Below are 23,330 nucleotides of genomic sequence, written 5' to 3'. Positions count from 1 at the left end.
GCTTTTTGTCCCTATGTTTTTCCCTTGATCCCCATTATTATTTGCACCTGTGTCTCGTTTCTGATTGTATTTAAACCCTTTGTTTCCTCAGTTCTGTGCTCTGTGTTTGTATGTTAGCACCCTGCCCTAGTGTTCTGTGTGCTCTTGTCAATTCCGGTGAAGTTCTTGTGGTATTCTGTTTTTTGTTTTTGTTTATTTTTTGGTGAGTTTCTTTTTGAGGTCTTTTTGTGTTTTTCCTACCACCTTTTGGATTTGCCATTTTTTGCATTTTAGGATTTTTTCTTTATTAAATACACCGTCTTCAGTACTGCTGTGTCTGCCTCATCTTCTGGGTTCTGCTGTCTATTCGTGGCTCAGTTGGTTAAGTGACTGTTTCTCACTCCAGAGAACCAGGTTCGAAACTGGGTCCTGACAGAAACACAGAGCCAAAAATGAACCCAGAGGCAGCCAGTTCCCAGGACCTTTTTGCCACGCTGTCCCACCACCAGGAGACTGTCCAACGCCACGGCCGCCCTGGTTCAGCAAGAGGCCTTAATGGCTAGACATTCTCATCTTCTGTCGGAGATGCTGACTTCCATTAAGCAAATATCTGATCGACTTACACCGGCAACAGTTCCCGTCCCAGTACCTCAGGTTCACGTACCCATGGCAGTTAACCCCCTGGCTGAACCTCGTCTTCCACCTCCCCAACGGTTCTCAGGTGATCCAAGTGCTTGTAAAGGCTTTCTCACTCAATGTTCTCTCTCCTTTGAGCTGCAACCCTCGTCGTGTCCCACCGACCGGTCTAAGATCGCATATATCATCACCCTGCTGTCGGAAAAGCCCTGGCCTGGGCTACTGCTGTGTGGGATGCCCATAGTTCCTGCTGTGCCAGCTACTCTGCCTTTGCTGAGGAATTCAAACGAGTGTTTCAAGGCCCAAGCAGTGGTTCTGACTCAGCCAAACAGCTCCTGACTCTCCATCAAGGTTGGCGCAGCGTGACGGACTATGCCATCCAGTTCCGCACGGTGGCAGCAGCGAGTGGCTGGAACAACGAGGCGCTCACGGTGTGCTTTCTGAAAGGCCTTTCCGACACTATCCAAGATGAACTGGCCACTCGGGAACCACCGGACAATCTCGAGTCCCTGATCAAGTTGGCCTCACGCATTGACCAGCGTCTGAGAGAGAGAACTCAACCGTAGACCTCTAGCCCCTATCAGTCCCAGCTCCGAGTCCCCACCTTTATCATCGCTGGCTCCACCGGAACCCATGCAGATTGGACGCATCTCCCAGGCTGAGAGAGACCGCCGGATGAGGGAGCGACGCTGTCTATATTGCGGCAAACCGGGCCATTTCCGTTCCACGTGTCCCGGGCTCCAGGGAAACGCTCTGTCCCGTACAGACCGGGGGAACTGTAACGGGAAACATAACCTCCTCCCATCCGTCCAACTCCCGTCTGCTCATTCCAGTCACCCTCTCCTGGGACAACCACAAGCTTCACCTTCAAGCCTTGGTAGACTCTGGAGCCGCAGGTAACTTCATGGATGGTGTCTGGGCGAAGGAGAATGGCGTTCCCTCTGAACCTCTAAGTGACCCCATGAGGGTTACTACATTGGATGGAAGCCCTTTGGGATCTGGACTTGTCACTCATGTCACTACCTCCTTGAGACTTTCAGTTTCACAACACCAGGAATTGATTAACTTTCATTTGATCTCCTGTTCCGAGTTCCCTCTCGTCCTTGGATACCCCTGGCTTCACAGCCATAACCCTCACATCGACTGGTCTGTGGGCACTATCAAGCAGTGGGGTCCTACGTGCCAAGCTACTTGTATTTTCCAGAATTCCCCGAGTTCTACTCCCGAGTCTTTAGAATCCATCGACCTGACCCGAGTTCCCGAGTGTTACCATGACCTCAAACTGGTGTTTAGCAAACAGAGGGCCACCATGCTACCACCCCATAGATCTTACGATTGCCCCATCGACCTGTTTCCGGGCACTTGCCCCCCCCAGGGGTCGGATCTTTTCCCTATCTCCACCCGAACGAGCTGCTATGGATACCTACATCAAGGACTCTCTGGAAGCAGGCCTCATGCGTCCATCAACCTCCCGGCGGGAGCAGGGTTTTTCTTTGTGGCCAAGAAAGACGGTGGATTACGTCCTGCATCGACTACCGGGGACTCAATGACATAACCGTCCGTAACCGTTACCCGCTACCCCTTATGGCCACAGCCTTCGAGCTGCTCCAGGAAGCAGTTGTTTTCACTAAGCTTGACCTGCGGAACGCATACCATCTTGTGCGGATCAGACCTGGTGACGAGTGGAAGACCGCTTTCAACACGCCTACTGGTCACTATGAATACTTGGTGATGCCCTTCGGCCTGACCAACGCCCCAGCGGTGTTCCAAGCGCTCATAAACGATGTGCTTAGGGATATGCTTAACATATTTGTGTTCGTTTACTTGGATGACATCCTCATCTTTTCGAGCTCCCTTCAAGAACACACTAAGCATGTCAGACAAGTACTCAAACGCCTCCTGGACAGCCATCTGTACGTTAAGCCGGAAAAATGTGAATTCCATTCATCCCGAGTACAATTCCTGGGATTTGTAGTGGAACCCGGTCGAGTCCAAATGGACCCTAGGAAGGTAGGGGCGGTAGCGGATTGGCCCACCCCCAAATCCGTTAAGGATGTTCAGCGTTTCCTGGGCTTCACAAACTTTTACCGCAAGTTCATCAAGAACTTCAGTTTGGTGGCAGCTCCTCTCTCAGCTTTAACCAAAGGTGGCAATGCAAGGTTTTTGTGGGGAAGAGAAGCTGAGACAGCCTTCCAAGGACTCAAGCAGCACGTCCTTCTGCTCCCATCCTGATACTACCGACTACGGATGAACCATTTGTGGTGGAGGTAGACGCATCAGAGGTTGGTGTTGGAGCTGTCCTGTCTCAGAGGGGTGAAGACAAGAAGCTTCATCCGTGCGCTTTCTTCTCACACCGGCTTACCCCGACTGAGAGGAACTACGATGTGGGGATCGTGAACTCCTAGCGGTTAAGATGGCATTGAAGGAATGGAGACACTGGCTCGAGGGGGCTTCTCACCCGTTTCAAGTGCTTACGGACCACAAAAATCTGGAGTATATCCAGCAGGCGAAGCGATTGAACTCTAGACAAGCTAGATGGTCTCTTTTCTTCAATCGATTCCAGTTTATCCTCACCTATCGGCCCGGGTCGAAGAATCTCAAACCGGATGCCCTGTCCCGAGTCTACGCTCCTGCCATTCGAGATGACACGGACATGCCTGTCCTTCCTGCTGCTAAGATTGTGGCTCCGATCTCGTGGCAAGTTGAGGATACCGTGAGACGTGCTCAAGCTAGCGAACCGGACCCTAAAGGAGGCCCTGCCAATCGGTTGTTTGTCCCCAAGGCAGTGAGGACTCAGGTCCTTCTGTGGGGCACTGCTCTCGCCTCACCTGTCATCCGGGCGTAGGTCGCACCTTGGAGTTCATCCAGCGTAAGTTCTGGTGGCCTACCATAAGAGAAGACGTTGCCACTTTCGTCAATGCCTGCCCCGTGTGCTGCCAGGGCAAATCTTCTCACCTCCGCCCTCAAGGACTCCTTCACCCTTTACCTGTTCCCCACAGACCCTGGTCCCATATCTCATTGGACTTTATTACTGGACTTCCTCCATCCCATGGCAAAACTACTATCCTAGTCATAATCGACAGGTTTTCAAAGGCGGCCAGGTTCGTCCCTCTGACTAAGTTACCTTCTGCCAAGGAAACGGCTGAGTTGGTAATTAATCATGTGTTCCGAGTCTTCGGCATTCCTCAAGATGTGGTTTCTGACAGAGGTCCCCAGTTCGCCTCAAGGTTTTGGAAGGCCTTCTGCCAACTCATGGGGGCTTCTGCCAGTCTATCTTCAGGGTACCATCCGGAGTCCAACGGCCAAACAGAGAGGATGAATCAAGAGCTGGAAACCACCCTCCGATGTATGACTCGTGACAACCCGTCCACATGGTCATCCTTTATTGTTTGGGCCGAATACGCGCACAACACCTTGCGCTCCTCCTCCACTGGTATGTCCCCGCACGAGTGTCAGTTTGGCTATGCTCCTCCATTGTTCCCGGACCAGGAGGCAGAAGTCAGAGTGCCTTCAGCCTTGAGGTTCGTCAGACGCTGTCGGCTTATGTGGAGGAAGACCCGTCTTAATCTGATGCGTTCCTCACAGAGGTATCAACAACAAGCCAACAGACGTCGCCGTCCCGGGCCTACCCTGCGCCCCGGCCAGAGAGTCTGGCTTTCCACAAGAGACTTACCTCTACGGGTGGAGTCTCGCAAGCTGTCCCAAAAATACATCGGTCCCTTCAAGGTTGCCAGGAGAGTTAACCCAGTTTCTTATCGCCTACACTTACCCAGATCCCTTAAGATTAATCCCACATTTCATGTGTCATTGTTAAAACCTGTTGTTTTTTCTCCCTTGTCCCGGCAGACAGACCTCCCCTCCGCCTCGTGTCATTGGAGGCCAGCCGGCTTATACCGTCCACCGGATACTGGATTCCCGCCGGGTGCAGCGGTCCTGGCAGTATCTGGTGGACTGGGAAGGCTACGGTCCTGAGGAGCGCTCCTGGGTTCCTGCCAAAGACATCCTGGACCCTGACCTCATTCGTCAGTTCAGGGTCCTCCACCCTGAGAGAGTTGGTAGGAACGTCAGGAGCCGTTCCTAGGGGGATTCTGTCAGGATTTGGCCAGGGTTGTTCGGGGTTTTGGTCAGTAGATGTCCCCATTGTGCTTTTTGTCCCTATGTTTTTCCCTTGATCCCCATTATTATTTGCACCTGTGTCTCGTTTCCCCTGATTGTATTTAAACCCTTTGTTTCCCTCAGTTCTGTGCTCTGTGTTTGTATGTTAGCACCCTGCCCTAGTGTTCTGTGTGCTCTTGTCAATTCCGGGTGAAGTTCTTGTGGTATTCTGTTTTTTGTTTTTGTTTATTTTTTGGTGAGTTTCTTTTTGAGGTCTTTTTGTGTTTTTCCTACCACCTTTTGGATTTGCCATTTTTTGCATTTTAGGATTTTTTCTTTATTAAATACACCGTCTTCAGTACTGCTGTGTCTGCCTCATCTTCTGGGTTCTGCTGTCTATTCGTGGCTCAGTTGGTTAAGTGACTGTTTCTCACTCCAGAGAACCAGGTTCGAAACTGGGTCCTGACAAATAGTATATGTGCTAATTTGCGATCCAAACTCATATTGCTGATATTAGCATTGATGACTGAAAACGATACTCTCATGGGAAATCACAATCAGTCCACTATTTTTGGGGGATTTTTTATACGACTGCATCAAACAGCATCCAAGTCAGTCTGTCATGCCCAGAGAACTAGTAAACAACCAACTAGCTAATGTAGACCCTACTTGACTATTGAACAACTTTGTCAGGTTAACAGAACTGCAATGCAAAGCCAGCCTTCTCACTGAGTCTGGGTAACTCTCCCACTCGCCCACCAACCCCACCATAGACTACAAACAAGACTGAGTGTCCGTGCCCTCTCTCTGCTTTGCCGTGTCAGTGAGTGACCAGTTGGCATCAGATCAGAGACGAACAGGGCACGGCAGTGGGAGATTTCAGTCAGAAGATCTGATCCACTGCAGCTGGCATCGGCCCTAAAGCTTAACTAAGCCCTGGCAGCCTTCCCGATTTTTATATTAGGCCTTTGGAAGTTTCTGTTCCTATTTTCTTCTGTTTCTCTTCATCTCCTTCTCTGAGATCAGTCTAATCTAACTTGGCCTTTGTCTTTTCTGTGACTTGTGCTTTACCTTTCATCTCAGTGACTTTGTTGGACATCAGGGTTGTGTTCATTAGGCACCAAACGGAAGAAAACTGCCTGAAACAGGGAGGGACTACCTGGCCTAAGAAACACTCATCTCCACTTCAGAAAGCTATAAAAACCATTTGACTTTTTTGGGCCCTAATGAACACGGTGACCCCTCTCAGTCCTGGTCTTTGAACTCGGACCTCTGACCCCACAGGTAGCCCAGCCACAACCCATCGGAACCTGACCTCTAACAGCCTCAACGACTTCTCTGACCAACCAGATCGAGACCAGGTGAGGATATTATTGTGTGTGTGCGCGCGTCTGTTTGGGCACTCTAAATTTCAACTCCTGCTCTAACACTATGCAGGGTCAAAGATTGGGCACAGCGTGTGTGGTTGTATGTGATGGAGTGTGTTCCTAGGGGTGTGTGGCCTTGCTCGACTGATAAAGCCGATGAGCCCTGACACTCTCTCTTAAGTGTTTAGTGCCAATGTTGCTACTCCTCCTGAAGCCTGCTGAAACCAGTACACAGACACAGTAACTAACTCCGGGAATTACACTGACAACAGTAGCTCATTTGTCAAATTGCTCTGGCTTTTGATAAAAAACCAAGGCCTTGCTTAGTTGATCATCTCCTCACCCGAGGTCTCTGGATGTTTAGTTTTTAAAAAACATTTCACTGGGACTAAGTAGTACGTCCAGTGTCCCACTTAGGCCTTAATTTGAATTTTGTGACATATTGACCTAAAGGGAAGGGATGGTATGCATTCACCTGGCCTGTTATTCTGTATACAGTTGCACAGAGGTGAATCTTTTCTTCTGTTGCTACTGTGTTACATTCTCATTACATATCATTATAGAGACTTGTTCAAGTGTATAACCAGTGAACAGAAAGGACTTCATTATGTGTCCTTTCTCAGACTGCTTGTGAGTTAGTGAGTCACAGAGTGATAAAAACGCTTTAATCTGTTTCTAGAGACGCGACGAGCTGCAATGTTGCCACATAAATCAGCATGCAATGCCAATGTGCCGGGGACGGATTGTACTGTGCGGCCCCATTTAATTCATGGAACTATGTACAATTTTGGAGCATGTGAAATGTCCATTGATACAGTACCTTTGCTGCTCTTCTCATTCTACTCTGATAAGGACAGTCGTTTCAAGCACCGTGTCTTTTAAATGGATGTGGGTCAAGGCTAGGATTTCATTGCTTTCTTTCTCTTTTTCCATCTCTATCTTTTTTTCTCATGCTCGCTCTCTCGCTCTCTCCTCTTGCTCTTTGTTCAACTCTCTCTCTCTCCCCTTTCTCTTTATCTCTTGTCCCCCCTCTCTTTCTTAATCTCCCTTTCTCTTCCCCCCTCACCATCTGTAGCTGAGGAATAAGTTTATGAAGAAGCTTCCTCGTGATGCCGAGGCATCTAACGTCCTGGTCGGAGAGGTGGACTTCCTGGACACGCCCTTCGTGGCGTTCGTCCGTCTGCAGCAGGCTGTCATGTTGGGAGCTCTGACAGAGGTCCCCGTCCCTACCAGGTAACCTAATGACCTCTGACACCAACTACAACCACAATCACAATCACACCAGAACTAAACAAACCCACCAAATATACCACATATCTCATAGCCTGTAGAGCAGGCCTGGGCAATTCCAGTCCTCGGGGGCCTGATTGGTGTGATACTTTTGCCCCAGCTAACACACCTGACTCCAATAATCGAATAATCATGATATCTTCAGTTAAAAATGTAATTAGTTTAAATCAGGGGTGTTGGGGCAAAGGTGTGACACCAATCAGGCCCCCACGAAGACTGGAATTCCCCAGGCCTGCTGTAGAGGATGATTGGTACTGTATTTATAGAGTTCAACCACTAGTGACCACTGTTTCACCGAATTTTGGCTTTTTGTTAACTGTCTTTCTGAATATCCTTCTACTTTTTTCTCCGTTTCCTTTCAGGTTTTTATTCGTGCTGCTGGGGCCCAAAGGAAAAGCCAATTCTTACCATGAGATCGGACGTGCTATCGCCACCCTCATGTCTGATGAGGTACGTGACCACTGTGTCCAGCCCGCTTATATTGTATATTTACCAAGGAGTTGATACTGTCCAGTCTTCCTGGAGTTCAAGGGACTTGGTCCGTGTGAATGTATATTTTGTTTGTTAATCTGAGTGTGAGTCTATTGCTGCGCTGCTGTGTTTGCCCTATGTTTAGTGAATGTCTGGCCAGCTGTAGTATTAAGAGATTAACATAGGCAGAAAGAAGACTCCAGGCCACATATAGCACCCAGGTGGCATATGGCTCAACACGGTGTAGTCTAGGAAACTAAGATGTCATGTCTTACACAAGGCTTTCTGGATCCTACAGTTGTAATTATGAAATTGGCAAGGTTTACAAGGTTGATCTGGGATTGAAGTCATGGTACGGTTAGAGTTGATTTTAGCCTTACACTTCCACATTTATTTTTTTAATTTTTTAATTTTACCTTTATTTAACCAGGTAGGCCAGTTGAGAATAAGTTCTCATTTACAACTGCAACCTGGCCAAGATAAAGCAAAGCAGTGTGACAAACACAAAGTTACACATGGGATAAGCAAAAGTACAGTCAATAACACAATTGAAAAATCTATATACAGTGTGTGCAAATGGAGTAAGGAGGTAAGGCAATAAATAGGCCAATAGTAGCGAAGTAATTACAATTTAGCAAATAAACACTGGAGTGATAGATGTGCAGATGATGATGTGACAGAAGAAATATTGCTGTGCAAAAGAGCAAAAAAAGTCAATAAAAACAATATGAGGATGAGGTAGGTAATTGGATGGGCTATTTACAGATGGGCTGTGTACAGCTGCAGCGATCGGTAAGCTGCTCAGATAGCTGATGCTTAAAGTTAGTGAGGGAGATTTAAGTCTCCAACTTCAGCGATTTTTGCAATTCGTTCCAGTCATTGGCAGCAGAGAACTGGCAGGAAAGGTGGCCAAAGGAGGTGTTGGCTTTAGGGATGACCAGTGAGATATACCTGCTGGAGTGCGTGCTACGGGTCGGTGTTGTTATGGTGACCAGTGAGCTGAGATAAGGCGGAGCTTTACCTAGCAAAGACGAGTCATGGAATGAATATGTAGCGAGGGCCAGCCGACGTGAGCATACAGGTCGCAGTGGTGGGTGGTATATGGAATTGATCTTGCGAGATTACATACGGTCAGGTCCATAATTATTGGCATCCTTGATAAAGATGAGCAAAAAATATGGTATAAAATAAATAATACAATACTGTGCTATATTGTATGATTATTTTTTTGCAAATGTTTTACTCATCTTTTTCAAGGATGCCAATAATTATGGACCTGACTGTTTATAGTTAAAGGTTAAATAAATATGTTTTAAATAATTTATTATCCGTGTAGCAAATCATATATGTAAGCTTGTGAGGTCAGTGTGGTAGTATGAGGCTAGGTTGACCCTCATGCCTATTGACAAGACATTATGACAAGACAATCGTAAAAAGGAGCAGCAGCGTACTGTACGAGAGCTGTATCGTTTAGTGTTATTGCAGGGAAATGCCATATTCTCTGACTATTGTCTCCCAGCCTCATAGTAGGATATCAGGTGTTATAAAGACCAGCACTGCTCCTGCTTTAGAGTTTCTGTGATTGTAATCTCTCATGATTGTCACCATATTCTTTTCCTGTGTTGGTGGATATCAGAGTTCTTATTTTACACTCCTCCTAACCTCTCCTGCACTGCCCACACTGACCCACGAAATGTTTACAAACACTCCCCTCCCTCCGATTACCCATATTGCACCTGACTCTCATATTCCCCACACCCCTTTTTTTCCCAGGATTTCCTCAAGTTACAGTTTAACTAAAACCTCAGCTTCCCTGTGAACACTCAGTCCCATAGAGATCTTTATCTGACTGTGGCTCTGATGCTGCTTTTTGACTAACACCAGTGTTTCACTTAATGTATACTGTACCAGGGAAGTTATACTAGGGGAGTTGTGTTTGCCTAGCTAGGGCTGACAGTGAGGACTTGTGAAGAGCAGAATCGACAACTCCCGCATAATCAAAACAGTTGCTTTCTGAGAAGCTGTTAAAGCTCAAATGTACCAGTGGCCTGGCTTTGGCCCCAAGTGAGAGCTGGTCCGCCGGAGCCATGGCCCAGTGAGACACGGGTGCCGGCCCATGTAGATGGAAACGAAAAGGGCTGAGCCTTTTGGGTTAAACACCTGGTTAAATCCTGTATGAAGTGATCTGCCCTGGCCTGGCCTGAGTGGCTCAATACTCTGTGCCTGAGATTTACAGAGATACTCTGGAAAGAACTGAAAACTGCAGAGTGGTCCTCTGTAGCTCAGTTGGTAGAGCATGGTGCTTGCAACGCCAGAATAGTAAGTTCGCAACCCTGTACGTAAAATGTATACATGCATGACTGTAAGTTGCTTTGGATAAAAGTGTCTGCTAATTGGCATATATGTATACTATTATTAAGAGATTATGGCTTAAATAGATTGGATACGGTAAGTCTTTACATAGAAATACAGTGCCTTGCGAAAGTATTCGGCCCCCTTGAACTTTGCGACCTTTTGCCACATTTCAGGCTTCAAACATAAAGATATAAAACTGTATATTTTTGTGAAGAATCAACAACAAGTGGGACACAATCATGAAGTGTAACAACATTTATTGGATATTTCAAACTTTTTTAACAAATCAAAAACTGAAAAATTGGGCGTGCAAAATTATTCAGCCCCTTTACTTTCAGTGCAGCAAACTCTCTCCAGAAGTTCAGTGAGGATCTCTGAATGATCCAATGTTGACCTAAATGTCTAATGATGATAAATACAATCCACCTGTGTGTAATCAAGTCTCCATATAAATGCACCTGCACTGTGATAGTCTCAGAGGTCCGTTAAAAGCGCAGAGAGCATCATGAAGAACAAGGAACACACCAGGCAGGTCCGAGATACTGTTGTGAAGAAGTTTAAAGCCGGATTTTGATACAAAAAGATTTCCCAAGCTTTAAACATCCCAAGGAGCACTGTGCAAGCGATGATATTGAAATGGAAGGAGTATCATACCACTGCAAATCTACCAAGACCTGGCCGTCCCTCTAAACTTTCAGCTCATACAAGGAGAAGACTGATCAGAGATGCAGCCAAGAGGCCCATGATCACTCTGGATGAACTGCAGAGATCTACAGCTGAGGTGGGAGACTCTGTCCATAGGACAACAATCAGTCGTATATTGCACAAATCTGGCCTTTATGGAAGAGTGGCAAGAAGAAAGCCATTTCTTAAAGATATCCATAAAAAGTGTTGTTTAAAGTTTGCCACAAGCCACCTGGGAGACACACCAAACATGTGGAAGAAGGTGCTCTGGTCAGATGAAACCAAAATTGAACTTTTTGGCAACAATGCAAAACGTTATGTTTGGCGTAAAAGCAACCCAGCTCATCACCCTGAACACACCATACCCACTGTCAAACATGGTGGTGGCAGCATCATGGTTTGGGCCTGCTTTTCTTCAGCAGGGACAGGGAAGATGGTTAAAATTGATGGAAAGATGGATGGAGCCAAATACAGGACCATTCTGTAAGAAAACCTGATGGAGTCTGCAAAAGACCTGAGACTGGGACGGAGATTTGTCTTCCAACAAGACAATGATCCAAAACATAAAGCAAAATCTACAATGGAATGGTTCAAAAATAAACATATCCAGGTGTTAGAATGGCCAAGTCAAAGTCCAGACCTGAATCCAATCGAGAATCTGTGGAAAGAACTGAAAACTGCTGTTCACAAATGCTCTCCATCCAACCTCACTGAGTTCGAGCTGTTTTGCAAGGAGGAATGGGAAAAAATTTCAGTCTCTCGATGTGCAAAACTGACAGAGACATACCCCAAGCGACTTACAGCTGTAATCGCAGCAAAAGGTGGCACTACAAAGTATTAACTTAAGGGGGCTGAATAATTTTGCACGCCCAATTTTTCAGTTTTTGATTTGTTAAAAAAGTTTGAAATATCCAATAAATGTCGTTCCACTTCATGATTGTGTCCCACTTGTTGATTATTCACAAAAAATACAGTTTTATATCTTTATGTTTGAAGCCTGAAATGTGTCAAAAGGTCGCAAAGTTCAAGGGGGCCGAATACTTTCGCAAGGCACTGTAGATGATAATGATTAGGATCCAATTACTCAGGTCACAATATGAGGAAGAGACAAGTGTTAAACAAGAAATGCTTGGTTGTGTGCCGCTGTTGATATTAATATGATTCCTCATCGGTTGTGTTGTGGTCAGGTGTTCCATGACATTGCCTACAAGGCCAAGGACAGACAGGACCTGCTGGCGGGCATCGAGGAGTTCCTGGATGAGGTCATTGTCTTACCCCCAGGGGAGTGGGACCCTGACATCAGGATAGAACCCCCCAAATCCCTGCCCTCGTCTGACAAGAGGTACAGCCCTGTCACACACACCTCTAGTCCTAGAAGGGTTAAACAATTCTGTAAATGTTCCTAGTTCTAGTAAATTACTTAAATTGCGCATGTTTCTTTTTAAAAGTGACCCGGACTATTCCCTCTCTTTCCTCCAAACTTGGTACTCATGGTGGATCAGATGTGTGTCGGAGAGTGATGTCTGTGGGTTAACCTACTGTGTCTGTCTGTATAGGAAGAACCAGTATAATGCTGGGGGTGGAGGGGATGGTCCCCAGATGAATGGGGACACACCGGGACATGACGGGGGCCAGGGAGGAGGGGGACATGGACATGTCGGAGAAGAGCTCATGAACACTGGGAAGTAAGGATGACACTGCTCATTACTACTAGCCTAAACCATATGATATGGTGTAGTCTTGAATAACAGAGCAGTCTTCAACTGTCAATACAGAGCTGTCTTCAACTGCCAATACCAACATGTCATACATTGATAGAATGTCACTCAGCAAGGGCCTCAACTCTCACTGAAATCAGAATGCAAAACTATTTACTTTTACACTGTAACTCCACACATGTTTACTAAGGGATTCCAGGAAATTACACCTCATGTGTGTGGCCAAAGCAAGACACTATTTACCATTGCCTTTTAGCTACGCTTTGTGCCAGACACTGATTTGTGATGAGACAGCATCTTTAGTTATCTCGTAAACCAGACAGATTCAGTAGCTACGCTGACCAAAACAGAATGGGGATCCATAGCGATCCGTCTCCTTTTACGAGGCTACGTCTTTAAATCATTTGCCAATAACAAAGAGTTTGTGGCATAAATGTAACATTTTACTGTCACATTTTCATTGTTAAGGTTTTGCGGCGGCCTCATTCTGGACATCAAGCGGAAGCTGCCTTTTTTCGCCAGTGATTTCTACGACGCCATTCACATCCAGTCGCTGTCCGCCATCTTATTCATCTACCTGGGCACTGTAACCAATGCAATCACCTTCGGAGGGTTGCTAGGAGACGCTACGGAAAACATGCAGGTGAGCCCCACCTGTTTATTTCTTTGTGAAACAGAATCAGTTGAAATATTTATTATATATATTTTTTGCATAGGCATAACTGGATTTAAGCATTGCCATATACTATATTAATAATTTGTAATGCGGGACAGGATATTGACCTGTGACCTCAACAGGGCCCTAGTTGTAGCATATAACTGGGACTTCTTGTCATAGTACCGTCATGGCAAATGCTCAACTTCTAAATCTAAATTGCTTTACATCTCCTTATAGCTCATCTTGTAATGTAGGCTATAGTATAATTAACCTGACCTGGGACACAGCGCCCCACCCTACTTGTGCAGTTGCCACTAACTGTGTGTTAAGGGCATATGCCAAGACAGGTGTGTGTATATTGCTGGCTAGGATGATCTGGTTTACTGTAGATATGCAGACAGCTTGTTGACTGTTACAGTATGAAGAGGGAGAGTTGGGGAGAGTACAACTAAACACACACACACACACACACACACACACACACACACACACACACACACGCACACACCCCCCCCTCACCACTACCACCACACACACAGCAAGCTGCTTCAGTCGTAGCTGAGTAAACATAACTCCGTATACTGAACATCTCAATGGAGTTGAGTTGCAACATCTCAATGGCGTTCAGCTGCGATGAGTTTTGGCGGAGTGCATCGCCGACTATATCGAGTCGGTATCTGTTGATACTTGTTAAAATGTACTTTTTTTTTACGCGTACCTTGTACCTATGTTTGGACTGTATAGCTATGTTTGCTTTGGGTACTGTAGTTTTGGATAAAAATAGCATTTTATACAACCTCCGCCAAGGAATCTGTTTGTAAGCAGCCCCTTTATTGCACGGCAGATTTTTTTGCTTTAGCAGGGGATATATAGAATACAATTTTTTTTAAATAAAAAACTACGGATCCCAACTTCTATCGTATACTCCATTGGGAAACAGTGGATTACACGGCCCAATTGAATTAAGTTATTATCAAAAACTACGGATTGCAGAACCCCCCAAAAATAACATGGTTATACAGTACTAACATATGTATGCATTCAAGAATGCACATTTTTGCAAGTATCGACTGATGCCGACTTGATGTAGTCTAAGTGACAACTCAACTCTATTGAGATGTATATGGGGTTGAGTTTACTCAGCTACATCAGTCGAGGCAGGCATGCGTGAGCCGAGGAGAGCTGGCCTCAGGGGATTTGGCTCCACCAGAAATAACTACAGATCCAGATTACTCAGCTAGCCTCGTCACTGCCCCATCTCCTCCGTCCTCCCCCAACCTCACTCCACTGTGTGGGAGGAGGGGAAGGGAATCCCTCTCCTGACCTCTGACCTTTCCAAGAAGCCATAGCTATCCAAGCATTGGTGCACAGCGTTCCAGGCAGCGTAGCTCTGATCCTGCATCCCATCTGTCCGTTGGCTCCTACCCAGGCCTGATGATGGTGTGTAAAATACAGCTAGTATAAACACACAATGGCACAATGTGAACTTGAACAGGGCTGTCTGTCCTGATTGACCTGTATAACAGCTCTTTGTATGTCTGGAGTTGTGTGATGGGGGAAATAAAGCAAACGCTGAATCGGCAGATTGATATCATGATGTCGAAAGCTTAAAATCAAAATAAATTACATTTGTCACATGCTTCATAAACAACAGGTGAAGACTGTGAAACGCTTAGCAACAATGTAGAGAAAAAAAAAGATGATTAATATGAAAAATAATAACACGGGAATAAATACGCAATGAGTAACGATAACTTGGCTATACATTGCCTTTGGAAAGTTCAGACGCATTGACTCTTTCCACATTTAGTTACATTACAGCCTTATTCTAAAATGGATTAAATATATATATATATATTTTGCAATCTACACACAATACCCCATAATGACAAAGCGAAAACAGGTTTTTAGATTTTTTTGCAAATTTATTAAAACTAAAAAACAGATACCTTATTTACATAAGTATTCAGACCCTTTGCTATGAGACTTGAAATTGAGCTCAGGTGCATCCTGTTTCCATTCATCATCAATGGTGACTTTAAAACTGAGCAATCGGGGGAGAAGGGCCTTGGTCCGAGATATGACCAAGAAACCGATGGTCACTCTGACAGAGCTCTAGAGTTCTTCTGTGGAGATGGGAGAACCTTCTAAAAGGACAACCATTTCTACAGCATTCCACCAATCAGGCCTTAATGATAGTGGCCAGACAGAAGCCACTCCTGAGTTAAAAACGATTTAATACATTTTAGAATAAGGCTATAATGTAACAAAATGTGGAAAAAGTCAAGTCGTCTGAATACTTTCCTAATGCACTGAATACACAGGATACCAGTACAGAGTCGATGTGCAGGGGTACACGGTCATTGCGGTAGATATAGGGATTAAGTGACTAGGCAACAGGATAGATAATAAATGGTAGTAGCAGCATTGTTTTATTTTTATTCCACCTTTATTTAACCAGGTAGGCTAGTTGAGAACAAGTTCTCATTTACAACTGTGACCTGGCCAAGATAAAGCAAAGCAGTTTGACACATACAACACAGAGTTACACATGGAATAAACAACATACAGTCAATAATACAATAGAAAAAGTCTATACACAGTGTGCAAATGAGGTAGGATAAGGGAGGTAAGGCAATAAATAGGCCCTAGTGGTGAAATAATTACAATATAGCAATTAAATACTGGAGTGATAGATGTGCAGAAGATGAATGCGCAAGTAGAGGTACTGGGCTGCAAAGGAGCAAAATAAATAAAGTAAATAACAGTATGGGGATGAGGTAGTTGGATGGGCTATTTACAGATGGGCTATGTACAGGTGCAGTGATCTGTGAGCTGCTCTGACAGCTGGTGCTTAAAGTTGGTGAGTGAGATATGAGTCCCCAGCTTCAGTGACTTTTGCAGTTCGTTCCAGTCATTGGCAGCAGAGAACTGGAAGGAGGAGGAATTGGCTTTGGGGGTGTCCAGTGAAATATACCTGCTGGAGAGCGTTCTAGGGGTGGGTGCTGCTATAATGACCAGTGAGCTGAGATAAGGCGAGGCTTTACCTAGCAAAGACTTATAGATGGCCCAGAGCCAGTGGGTTTGGCGCCGAATATGAAGCGAGGGCCAGCCAACGAGAGCATACAGGTCACAGAGGTGGGTAGGATATGGGGCTTTGGTGACAAAACGAATGGCACTGTGATAGATTGCATCCAATTTGTTGAGTAGAGTGTTGGAGGCTATTTTATAAATGACATCGCCGAAGTCGAGGATCAGTAGGATAGTCAGGGTATGTTTGGCAGCATGAGTGAAGGATGCTTTGTTGCGAAATAGGAAGACAATTCTAGATTTCATTTTGGATTGCAGATGCTTAATGTGAGTCTGTAAGTAGAATTTACAGTCTAACCAGACACCTAGGTATTTGTAGTTGCCCACATATTCTAAGTCAGAACCGTCCAGAGTAGTGATGCTGGACGGGCAGGTAGGTGTGGGCAGCGATCGGTTGAAGAGCATGCATTTAGTTTTACTAGCATTTAAGAGCAGTTGGAGGCCATGGAAGGAGAGTTGTATGGCATTGAAGCTCGTCTGGAGGTTAGTTAACACAGTGTCCAAAGAAGGGCCAGAAGTATACAGAATGGTGCCGTCTGCGTAGAGGTGGATCAAAGAATCACCAATAGCTAGAGCGAAATCATTGATGTATACAGAGAAGAGAGTCGGCCTGAGAATTGAACCCTGTGGCACCCTCGTATAGAGACTGCCAGAGGTCCGGACAACAGGCCTTTTGATTTGACACACTGAACTCTATCTGAGAAGTAGTTGGTGAACCAGGCGAGGTAGTCAGTTTGAGAAACCAAGGCTGTTGAGTCTGCCGATAAGAATGTGGTGATTGACAGAGTCGAAAGCCTTGGCCAGGTCGATGAATACAGCTGCACAGTATTGTCTCTTATCGATGGTGGCCATCTTGGCTCTCATTGTATGTGATGAGTCAAAAGAGTTAGTGCAAAAAGGGTCAATGCAGATATTCCAGGTAACTGTTGGTTAACTATTTAGCAGACTTATGACTTGGAGATAGATGTTCAGGGTCCAGTTGGTTCCAAACTTGGTGCATTGGTACCGCTTTCCGTGTGGTAGCAGAGAGTGGTAAGCTATGATTTGGATAGCTGGAGTATTTGACAATTTGTAGGGCCTTCCTCTGACACTGCCTGGTACAAAGGTCCTGGATTGCAGGGAACTCTGCACTAGTGATGTACTGGACTGTACACACTACCCTCTGTAGTGTCTTGCGGTCGCATGCCAAGCAGTTGCCATGCCAAGAGTTGATGCAGCTAGTCAAGATGCTCTCATTGGTGTAGCTGTTGAAGGGTCTGAGGGCCCATGCCAAATCTTTTCAGCATCCTGAGGAGAAGAGGCATTGTTTTGCCTTCTTCGCAACAGTGTTGGTGTGTGTGGACAATGATAAATCCTTAGTGATGTGGTCACGGAGGAACTTGAAACTCTCAACCCGTTCCACTACAGCCCCTTTGATGCAGATGGAGATGTGCTCGGCTCTCTTTTTCCTGTAGTCCACAATCAGCTCAATTATCATCTCTGTAGGCGATTATAAGTTGTTTCATTGTCGTTGGTTATCAGGCCAACCACCGTCGTGCCGTCAGCAAACTTAATGATGGTGTTGAATCATGCGGCCATGCAGTCGTAGGTGAACAGAGAGTACAGGAGGGGACTAAGTATGCACCCCTGAGGGGCCCCCGTCCTGGGGGTTAGCGTGGCGGATGTGTTATTGCCTACCCTCAACATCTGGGGGCAGCCTGTCAGGAAGTCCAGGATTCAGATGTAGAGGGAGGTGTTCAGTCTCAGGGTCCTGAGCTTAGTGATGAGCTTGAAGGGGACTACAGTGCCTTCAGGGGTGTGAATAGTTTCTGATCTTCTTCCACATTTTGTTGTGTTACAGCTGAATTAAACATTTCTTAAATTGAGATTTTTTTTGTCACTGGCCTACTCACAGTACCCCATAATGTTAAAGTGGAATTATGTTTTAAGCAATGTTTACAAATTAATTAAAAAGGAAAAGCTGAAATGTTTTGTGTCAAAAAAGTATTTGTTATTGCAAACCTAAATTGAGTTCAGGAGTAAAAATATGCTTAACAAGTCACATAATATGGATGGATGGATCATCAAAAGTGTGGTTATTCTGCAAAACTAACCTAATTGGCAGAGTGAAAATTTGGAAGCCAGTAAAGAATAACAATATTCCAAACATGCATCTTGTTTGCAACAAGTCACTAAAGTAATACTGCAAAAAATGTGGCAAAGCAATTCACTTTTTGTATTAAATACAATACATTACTGAGTCCCACTCGTCATATTTTCAAGCATAGTGGTGGCTGCATCATGTTATGGGTATTCTCATAATCGTCAAGGACTGGGGAGTTTTTCACAATAAAAAAAGAAAAGGAATGGAGCTAAGCACAGGAAAAATCCTTCAGAAAAACCTGGTTCAAACAGCATTCCCCTGGGAGACTGGGAGTTGAATTCACCTTTCAGCTGGACAATAACCTAAAACACAAGGCCACATCTACACTGGAGTTGCTTACCAAGAAGACAGTGAAAGTTCCTGAGTGGACGTGTTACAGTTTTGACTTAAATCTACTTGACAATCTATGCCAAGACCTGAAAATGGTTGTCTAGCAATGACCAACAACCAATTTGACAGAGCTTGAAGAATTGAAAAAAAATATTGGATAAATGTTACACAATTCAGGTGTGGAAAGCTCTTAGAGACCCAGAAATACCACAGCTGTAATCACTGCCAAAGGTGTTTTTACAAAGTAAAATAGTTCTGTTTTTCATTTCCAATAAATTAGCTAAAAAAAAATCTAAAACATGCTTTAACTTTGTCAATATGGGGTATTGTGTGTAGATGCTTGAGAAAAATAACTATTTTATCATTTTTGAATCCAGGCTGAAACACAGCAAAACGTGGAATCGGTCAAGGAATGTGAATACTTTCTGAAGGCACTGTATGGTGTTGAATGCTGAGCTACAGTAAATGAGCAGCATTTTCATGTAGGCGTTCCTCTTGTCCAGGTCGGTGAGGGCAGTGTGGAGTGCAATATAGATGTAAATTTGAATTGGTACAGGGTATCTGGGATGATGGTGTTGATGTGAGCCATGACCAGCCTTTCAAAGCATTTCATGGCTACAGATTACCTTGGCGTTCTTGGACACAAGGACTATGGGTGTCTGCTTGATACATGTAGGCATTATAGACTGGGTCAGGGAGAGGTTGAAAATGTCAGTGAAAACACTTGCCTGCTCTGAGTATGCATCCTGGTAATTTGTCTGACCCCACAGCCTTGTGAATTTGAACCTGTTTAAAGGTCTTACTTACATTTGTTGCGGAGAGCGAGATCATACAGTCGTCCAGAACAGCTGGTGCGCTCATGTATGGTTCAGTGTTGCTTGCCTCGAAGTAGAAGGAATTTAGCTCATCTGGTAGGCTCGTGTCACTGGGCAGCTCACGGCTGGGTTTCCCTTTATAATCTGTGATAGTTTGCAAGCCATGCCACATTGGAGCATCACCTCCGGCAAAGTAGAATTCGATCTGACTCTTTGATGGCATGTCGGAGATCATACCGGGATTTCTTATAAGCATCTAGATTAGTGTCCCGCTCCTTGAAAACTGCAGCTCTAGCCTTTAACTCAGTGTCGATGTTTGCCTGTAATCCATGGCTTCTGGTTTGGATATGTATGTACTGTCACTGTGGGGATGACATTGTCGATGCACTAATTAATGAAGCTGGTGACTGATGTGGTAAATGTTATCGGATGAATCCCAGAACATATTCCAGTCCGTGCTAGCAAAACAGTACTGTAGCATCATTGGACCACTACAGATTTGCCAAATGGAGGACGATGGAGAGCTTTGTATGTGTTTCTTTGTGTGGAGTTAAGGTGATCTAGAGTTGTTTTCCCTTATTGTTACCCAGGTGACATGCTGGTAAAAATGAGGTTAGACTTTTCCCTGCATTAAAATCACCAGGCACTAGGAGCGCCACCTCTGGATGTGCATTATCTTGCTTGCTTATGGCCCTATACAGCTCATCCAGAATTTAATTTTGCTGCTCTGTCGATCTCTCCATGCGTCAGTCTGAACCTCCTATCCTAGAAGTCGTTTGGGCTGATGTCCCAATTACATGATTCAGGATCTGTGTAGGCCGGCTCTGGTCCCAGAAACCAAATGGGTTGAGCCAATCAGAACATTTTGAATGTGTTCACATTTGAGAAGTCGTCAGGGAGGAAGCAAATCCAGACTCATTGTAGAGAAGAAACAGTGAGAGTGGCTTTTGGCCGGAGCGATGCGGATGGGTAACCAGGCAAGCCAAGTGTGACCAGAGCTTTGCTCACTTGTTTTTTTGGTAGGGTACGAGAACTGTAGTTTAGAACCAAACCCTGCCTTCGGCCCTCTACCAATCACTCTCCTGTCCAGTCCCACTCGGTTTAAACATATCTAACAGTGGTTTGGATTTTGCCACTCTCGCTGTTTACTCTGTGTTCTTGACCTAGGACCTTTATCTATCTCCACCCAGAGACTAATCTTTCTCTGGATTTGGGACAAACGTCTCCATCTGCCTCTTTTTTTCTATCTCTGTCTGTTTGTGTGTTTCTTTGACTCACCAGACCCTCTGTGTCCCTCTCCTGTCCTCCAGGGTGTGTTGGAAAGTTTCCTGGGCACGGCAGTGACAGGGGCCTTATTCTGTCTGCTGGCTGGCCAGCCTCTCACCATCCTCAGCAGCACCGGTCCTGTACTGGTGTTTGAAAGGCTCCTCTTCAACTTCAGCAAGTAAGTGTCACCCTCTATTTTTCTTGCATTATGAGTACCACAGATATTGATACTCCGTCAGGGAGGCTTTCAAGAGTAGGTTCCACCAGGTTGTTAATGCTGTGGCTCCCATTAGGCAAGTTAGAGTAAAGCAGAGAGCCAACCCTTTGTTTAATCATGAAATCCTTGAAGCCATTGAATGAAGGAACAAGGCCTTCCTTTTATATAAAGGGCTCAGGAATGAGGCTCAGAAGATTGTGGGAGCCAAGAGGGGGTACTATACTGACTACATTGCAGAGAACAAAAATAACCCCAAAAAGCTGTCAACATCATTAAAGTAATTAAGATATAGTAACTCTGCCACAAACAAATCCACTAGACTGGGAACTAATGAATTCAACTCATATTTTACCTCAGTAAGTAAGTTGGCAACTTACCCACCACCAGTCGTTTGTTTCTCTCTCTCATATTTAAATGACCTCCTATGACTGGGGAAATATGTCTGAGAGAATTCAATAGAAGTAAAACAAATTAGCAACAATAATGGCCCTAGGGATGTCTGTCTTTGCTCCAGTATTTGTTTTCAGAGTTGGACTGTTGTTGTGAGGATTACCAGTGGTATGTGGTCCTGGCTCAAGGGTACTGTGGTGCCCACTAAAAACCCAAACCCCAATCTAATTCACCATGGGAATGTGTTTAGTTCTCCTCCTGGCAAAAGCTGCATATTGCTTTTCTATTTACACAGGTTCTGTGTATCCTTCAATATAAAACAAGTAAAACTAAAATACAAATAATACTCACGATAGACATAAACAATATACAATTAATCTCCAGTCAGAGGTTGGCCACATTGTTTTGGGCTCAAGTTTTTGTATCTATCTGATTCTCTGGAACAAATAGTCCTTCGATTTATTCACAATAACAAACAAACTGCCTGCGGTCCCGTTGCCAGGCCGATTGTCCTTTCATTTCCCGCTGCGTCCTGCTCGCTACTTCCTATTTCCTCCACTAAATGGGGTCATGTGACCCCGGTCTAGAACTGCTCCCACACGGGCCAGACCAGACCAGAATTCTCTTCTCCTCTTTCTCTCTTTTTCCCTCCTCCTTGCCATGCCAGAGAGAAGGCCATCTTCTAGCATTACATTACAGAGAACACTGGAGTGGTTATGTTCCGTTATGAATAATTTACATTCATTCAATGTCATAACGTGAATGGAGACTATCAAAGCTGAGCTGACGGCAACATGTTTCCACGGCTTGGGTCTGAGTTGAAGCCGCCATGCCCTTCCACTGTTTTCATGACTGGGTTCACTGACTCCTGGGTGGTGTTTGCAGGCCTTTTACAGCCTCTGTCCATCTTTATGACTGTCTCTGATACACACAAAACACACATACTATACATGCTGTGCAAGCATCGATTTGGGATAGGAATGGCCAAGTGACTTAGAAGGAACTTCCTTTTTAGATAAAGGTTAATATATTAATATGCTACCATCTCTCCCACCTGTCCCTCTACAGAGACATTGACTTTGACTACCTGGAGTTCTGGTTGTGGATTGGCCTACTCTTACATTAACTAACCATGGTTGTACCATCACTCTCTCTCTCCCTCCAGAGACAATGACTTTGACTACCTGGAATTCCGGCTGTGGATCGGCCTATGGTCAGCTTTCTTTTGCCTGGTGCTGGTTGCCACAGACGCCAGCTTCCTGGTCCAGTACTTCACGCGCTTCACGGAGGAGGGCTTTTCATCCCTCATCTCATTCATCTTCATCTATGATGCCTTCAAGAAGATGCTGAAGCTGGCCCACTACAACCCCATCAATGCTGATTACGACCCTAACTACGTCACAACGTACGACTGCCGCTGCATGCCCCTACCGGACGACGGTATGCTGATCAGCACTGTGCTCACAGCTCATTGGCTGTTGTGTGGTTTAAACCAATCAGATCAGAAAGTGCTAATGATGATGATCCAGGTGACAACAAGGGTGTACCGAAGAGGGTTTGACCCATTTATATATAATCCCTTTCTGGTTCTGTGGTTTGGCCAGTGTTGCTCTAGCTTTGAGCCGGTGATCTCACGTCCCATTGACATCCCTATAGCTCAGAAAACAATTTTTCACAATATTTAAAACTGGTTATAATTATATGGTACAAGTATGTATTTACTTAAGAGATATCACTGTGTACTTGCTCAACAGTTTTACCAGGTCCTGTTTAGTGAGTTACTTGGCAGATTGCTATGGTTGTAGTGCTGAGCGATTATGTCCAAA

General features: G+C 45.1%; 1 protein-coding gene across 2 annotated transcripts in view; it reads left to right on the top strand.

Annotated features, from left to right (window-relative positions):
* LOC135544526 (electrogenic sodium bicarbonate cotransporter 1-like) overlaps nt 1-23,330 on the top strand; it is an 83,302-nt gene that overhangs the window by 39,173 nt on the left and 20,799 nt on the right. For both annotated transcript variants that reach the window (XM_064972201.1, XM_064972202.1), the window contains exons 7-14: nt 5,995-6,071; nt 7,153-7,310; nt 7,730-7,817; nt 12,065-12,219; nt 12,434-12,562; nt 13,064-13,238; nt 20,942-21,075; nt 22,670-22,944. In XM_064972201.1, coding sequence (XP_064828273.1) covers nt 5,995-6,071; nt 7,153-7,310; nt 7,730-7,817; nt 12,065-12,219; nt 12,434-12,562; nt 13,064-13,238; nt 20,942-21,075; nt 22,670-22,944 — 1,191 coding nt within the window. The remainder of the gene's footprint in view (nt 1-5,994; nt 6,072-7,152; nt 7,311-7,729; nt 7,818-12,064; nt 12,220-12,433; nt 12,563-13,063; nt 13,239-20,941; nt 21,076-22,669; nt 22,945-23,330) is intronic.

Source organism: Oncorhynchus masou, chromosome 8 (genome assembly GCF_036934945.1).
Source record: "Oncorhynchus masou masou isolate Uvic2021 chromosome 8, UVic_Omas_1.1, whole genome shotgun sequence".
NCBI lineage: Eukaryota > Metazoa > Chordata > Actinopteri > Salmoniformes > Salmonidae > Oncorhynchus > Oncorhynchus masou.
This window is presented reverse-complemented; position numbering and strand designations above follow the sequence as displayed.